At 40.5% G+C, this 5,334-nt stretch overlaps 1 protein-coding gene across 15 annotated transcripts in view; it reads left to right on the forward strand.

Annotated features, from left to right (window-relative positions):
- Positions 1 to 5,334, forward strand: part of madd (MAP-kinase activating death domain) — a 76,024-nt gene that overhangs the window by 64,018 nt on the left and 6,672 nt on the right. For all 15 annotated transcript variants that reach the window (XM_037691846.1, XM_037691869.1, XM_037691854.1 and 12 more), the window contains 7 exons: positions 795 to 915; positions 994 to 1,099; positions 1,176 to 1,286; positions 1,366 to 1,473; positions 1,549 to 1,713; positions 1,795 to 1,867; positions 1,966 to 2,072. In XM_037691846.1, the coding sequence (XP_037547774.1) occupies positions 795 to 915; positions 994 to 1,099; positions 1,176 to 1,286; positions 1,366 to 1,473; positions 1,549 to 1,713; positions 1,795 to 1,867; positions 1,966 to 2,072 (791 nt within the window). The remainder of the gene's footprint in view (positions 1 to 794; positions 916 to 993; positions 1,100 to 1,175; positions 1,287 to 1,365; positions 1,474 to 1,548; positions 1,714 to 1,794; positions 1,868 to 1,965; positions 2,073 to 5,334) is intronic.

Below are 5,334 nucleotides of genomic sequence, written 5' to 3' on the forward strand. Positions count from 1 at the left end.
TATATATATATATATATGTATATATATATATATGTGTATATATATATATATATGTGTATATATATATATATATGTGTATATATATATATATATGTATATATATGTATATATATATATGTATATATATGTATATATATATATATATATATATATGTATATATATATATATAAATAAAAGGCGCTGTTTTTGCATGACAACCCAGTGCCTGCAGCGCCAACACAATGTTCTGACGTCACGTGCGCCGTTTAGATTTGTGAAAATTTACAAATTTTCACTGTTCGAGTGTTGTCATTGTGTTAGAGAGAGTAAATGTCATGAATAAATTTGACATTAAACATAATTCAAGTTGAAGCGTTACATCACTTTCAGCCCCTTTTTGGCATCTGCATTTGTTAGCAGGCCAACCTGACATAGACCATGTAGAATAATGTAGTATTTTAATTCCACAGCAGAGAAAGCTGTGTCGTCTCTGTAAGTGGGTCTAGGAAAAAAAAATAAAAATCTGTATTGGTGTCGGTTATCAGCCAAATAAGTTTTAACATATCAGCATATGGGATATCAGCCAAAAATCCAGTATCGTTCATCCCTAATTTAAATGATACAAAGGTTAAAGAAGCAGCTTTAACTTTTATCCTCCAGACAGTTTCAAGTTTTAACTTAAGCTTTCTGCAAACAGGAAAGGATGTAGAAGGAATAGACGTAAGCCGGCAGGGGTAGCAGAGCGTGTGCTTGTGGCTGCATGTAGTGAAGCTTTCTGCGCACCAGGAAGTAGACCCTGCCTGCTGGTTTTCAGGTAAGGAGCGCTCCACACTCTGGGACCAGCTGCAGTTCTGGGAGGACGCCTTCTTAGATGCCGTGATGTTGGAGCGTGAGGGCATGGGGATGGACCAGGGACCCCAGGAGATGATCGAAAGGTTCAGCTATTCTTTTTCTTTTTGATCGATCTCCCTGTCTCGAGGCTGTCACGAGTTGATTCTTGTGTTTCGCCACAGATACCTGTCTCTGGGAGAGCACGATCGTAAGCGTCTGGAGGATGACGAAGACAGACTTTTAGCCACACTGCTGCACAACATGATCGCCTACATGCTCATGATGAAAGTACGGACGCTTGTTTGTAGACTTTTCTAACTAACACAAACGTGCGCTTTAAAAATAGATGTTTTCATTTGATCAGGTGAACAAAAATGACGTCAGGAAGAAAGTGAGGCGCTTGATGGGCAAGTCCCACATCGGCCTCACATACAGCCAAGAGATCAACGAGCTATTGGACAAACTGCCCCACATGGTGAACAACTGTCCTGGTTTTATTCAGCTAGTTCAGCCGTTAGTTTCCTGTAGTGACTTGTTCTGTACTAAATGTGCAGAACGGCCGCGAGCTGTCCATCCGGCCCAGTGGAAGTCGTCACATCAAGAAGCAAACGTTTGTTGTTCATGCTGGCACAGATACAACAGGAGACATCTTTTTTATGGAGGTGTGTGAAATCCAGACTGCTGTCTACAGTCTGACATCTGTATGTAAGTTTTTATTTATGTGTTTGTTTTTTAAGGTGTGTGACGACTGTATAGTCCTGCGCAGCAACATTGGCACAGTTTACGAGCGCTGGTGGTACGAAAAGCTCATCAACATGACTTACTGCCCGAAAACCAAGGTTCTGTGTCTGTGGAGACGCAACGGTCAAGAGACGCAGCTCAACAAGTTCTATACCAAAAAGGTCAGGAGCCGTGCACCCCGAGTGTGCCATTAATACAACCGTCAGGCAGTCGTTCAGACAACGTCTCCCGTTTCGTTTTAGTGTCGTGAACTTTACTACTGCGTTAAAGACAGCATGGAGCGAGCTGCAGCACGACAGCAAAGCATCAAACCAGGTGGAGACAGATGTTTTTTATTTACCTGCACCTTGAACCAGTCAAATATCCACAGCTGAGAAATGGTAACACTCCCCTGTTCTGCATCTCGTCTTCAGGCCCGGAGCTGGGCGGGGAGTTCCCAGTCCAGGACATGAAGACCGGTGAAGGCGGACTGCTTCAGGTGACACTGGAAGGAATCAACCTCAAATTCATGCACAGCCAGGTAAGAGGCTTACACCCACAGCCGGGGAACTACAACTGCCTCTCATCTCACATAAGGGCACGAGAATAAAAACAGCTAATGGTTCAGACTTCACCCCGTCCTTCTGTCCATCTCTCTGCTCGTCTCTCCCGTGTGCCTCTGTAGCATTTTGTTTCATCTTGTGACGTCTTCCTCTACTGTCATCAAAGCGTTCATCCTTAACCAGCTCTGCAACTGATTACGCTGCAGCTGATTGGCCTTTAACACTTCTCTTTAGAGGAAGAATCTGTTTGTGCTTTTGCTATTTTTGACGTTGCTTGTTTTTTTCCCCTCCACTCTGTGTTTTTATTTGTTTTTATGCATGCACGTCTCTCCCAAACACTGTTGACACGCCCTGCCGCACACGTTTTCTTTGACATCTGTGGTGCTCAGACCTCATGTTCATTTCCTGTGTGGGAGGAAATGAGGCGTTACTGTGTGTGTGTGTGTGTTTGTTGTGTAACAGTGATTAGACGGGTGACTCGAAGCAAAGACTTTTCATTAATAATTGGTTTGTAATAGCAGCTTCTGGTGAAGTTTGGACCCTCGAACATCATCATGTGTTGTCTTTGTGTCTGTGCAGGCAGGGATCGCTTGATTTTAGCATCAAATTGTGATGATTAACAAACCGGTGCTGGAAGTAGATACCTTTATTATATTTAGCATGCTTACAGCAATGAAACAAACCAGTACGATCCTTTCAGGGAGTCAAATACCCACTAATGCATCTTTCTAAATAATCTGGACAAATATGATTTTCTTTTTTCTACCTCCCCTACAGTCCTGCCTGAAGGAAAACGTCTCTTTTAGCCAAAAGTTGTAGAAAATCTGTAGGCGTTGAATCAGGTGTATCACAGGCTGATTGTGTAGTCACCCAGCTAACTGATCTGCACACCTCTAGATGCAACAAAGTTCAGTCAGGTCATCTGGACGATTATTTTTTTTTTCTTTGTTGAGAAGTTTTGTCCTTCATCCAAAGGACTTCTTCAGTCTGAGGAGCCACAAACAAACTGAGTCCTACAAGCAGCACACTCCTATAGTGGACCAACCAGTTTGATGGTGATAAGATGGTTTCTGGGGCCCGCCCTCTCCCCCGTCAACTCCGCTGAGGCAGCCGTAGCCAAACTGGTTCAAAACATCAAAGTTCATGCTCAATAATCCAGGTAGAAAATATGGAGTGTTCTGCTTGTGGGACTGAGTTTGTTTGTGGCTCCTCGTATTGATGAAGTCTTCTGGATGAAGAACGAAACGACTCTAAAAAAAAAAAGAAACCATCCAGATGATCTGCCTGAACTTTGTGCCTGAACTTTGTTGGATTTTTTTACCTGGATTATTGAGCATGATGAACTTTGACACCTCGAGATGCTAACGATTGTCAAAAAAACAGTCAACATTAAACGAGAATATTTACACTCAAAACCTGAATTTTGTCTAATGATATGTACGTTTCTCCAAGGTCTGAAATTTCTGCTTAAAAGAACAAAAATAGCAGCTAATGTTAATTAGTTTAGACATGATGGTAATTTTTGTGCACTAATCTGAATGAGAGCAGTGTTTTCGTTGAACCATGTAGTTTAATTGTTGCTGTGGTTACACAGCTGCTCTTTAAAGGCTGCCATAGTTCTGGCACAATGAGTTCTTATTCGCTTTCCAAACTTAAAGTATTGTAAAGTTGTTTTTGTTTTTTTATTATGATCTTTTTATTTATATATGTAAATATGTTGCGTTACATAATCCTGCCTGTAGTGCCAGTGGCAGCCACTAGTGGTAATTTAAAATATCCGCGTTTTACTTCCGTAGATTTATTTTTTTGTCTGTAGAGAAGCAAATTAAATTAAAACACAATTCATGGCTAAAAATGTGAGTGCCGGTTTTATTCTAATTTGGTGTTACTTTTTTTATTTCTGTTTTATCAAACAGTGTTTTTTTGTTTTTTACAACCAGAGTGAAATAACTCCTTATCTACATATAACAACAACTTATTTATTTATTTGTTCATACGTCTTAAGTTGTGCTTTATAACAACTAGAAGAACTCTTATTTCAACAAAACTGAATCTGGATTCACTTAGATCAGCATATAATCTACTCAGAATGCCATATTTCTACAACTCCTGTTCCCAAAAAGTTGAAACATTGTGCAAAATGTAAATAAAAACAGAATGTAATGTTTAGCTAAATCCATAGTTTTATTCATGGTGGAACACAGTAAACAAAATGTCAAAAATCAGGAAAGTCTACCAAATATAATAGTTGTGTTTTGAATTTAATCACAGCCAGACACTAAAAAGTTTGGACGGGGACAAACAAAAGGCTGTAAACAAATAGAAATAAACAACTGAAGAAGAGTTTTGCAACTAATTAGGTTAACAGGTCAGTGAGAAGACGAGAAGATGAATCGGTCTGATGAAAGATGAGTAGAGCTGAAAAAAATGCATCTAAAAATAGTGGAAAACTTTTAGAGTAATGTTCCTAAATGAATAATAGAGAAGACTTTGAAGATACCGTCATGTAAAGTTCACAATATCGTCTAAATATTTTAAGACTCTCTGGTGTAAAGGACTAGACTAGTAGTCAGTAGTGGATGCAGAGACCTTCAGGCCCTCAGATGGCACTGCATTAAAAAACAGGCCCGGTTCTGTTCTGGACACTGCACGGGTTCAGAAACACTTCCACAAATCATTGTTTGTAAACACTGTTCACTGTGCCATTCACAAACACTTGTCTGGACATTTAAAAAGAACTGAGACAAAATGGAAAACTGGTTACAATCAGACAAAACAATGATCTACAGTTTTTCTGAAAACCACGCTTTGTCCGTCATACTGAACAGGAGAGCCATCACCCAGCCTCATGTCAACGCACAGTACAAAATCCTGCCTCTCTGATGGTATGGGGGTGCATTAGTGCCTATGGAATTGGCAGCTTACACATCTGGAACAGTATCAACAGGTTTTAGAACGTCATATGCTCCCTGACAGAGTATTTTAGGACAGGCTTTGCATATTTTAGTAAGACAAAGCTAAACGGTGTACTGTATCCATGACGACAGCATGGCTTCGCTGTAGAAGAGTCCAGGTGCTGAACAGACCTCTCCAGTTGAAACATGGGACGCACGGTGAAAGGGAACAATCTGGCAAAGACCCATGACTGTTGAACATCTAGTTCTCCATCAGACCTGAATGGGACAACGTTCCTTCTGGATAAATACACATCCCTTCATCATCTGGATAAATACACATCCC

This window comes from Nematolebias whitei, chromosome 2 (assembly GCF_014905685.2).
Source record: "Nematolebias whitei isolate Nwh7 chromosome 2, NemWhi1, whole genome shotgun sequence".
Taxonomy (NCBI): Eukaryota; Metazoa; Chordata; class Actinopteri; order Cyprinodontiformes; family Rivulidae; genus Nematolebias; species Nematolebias whitei.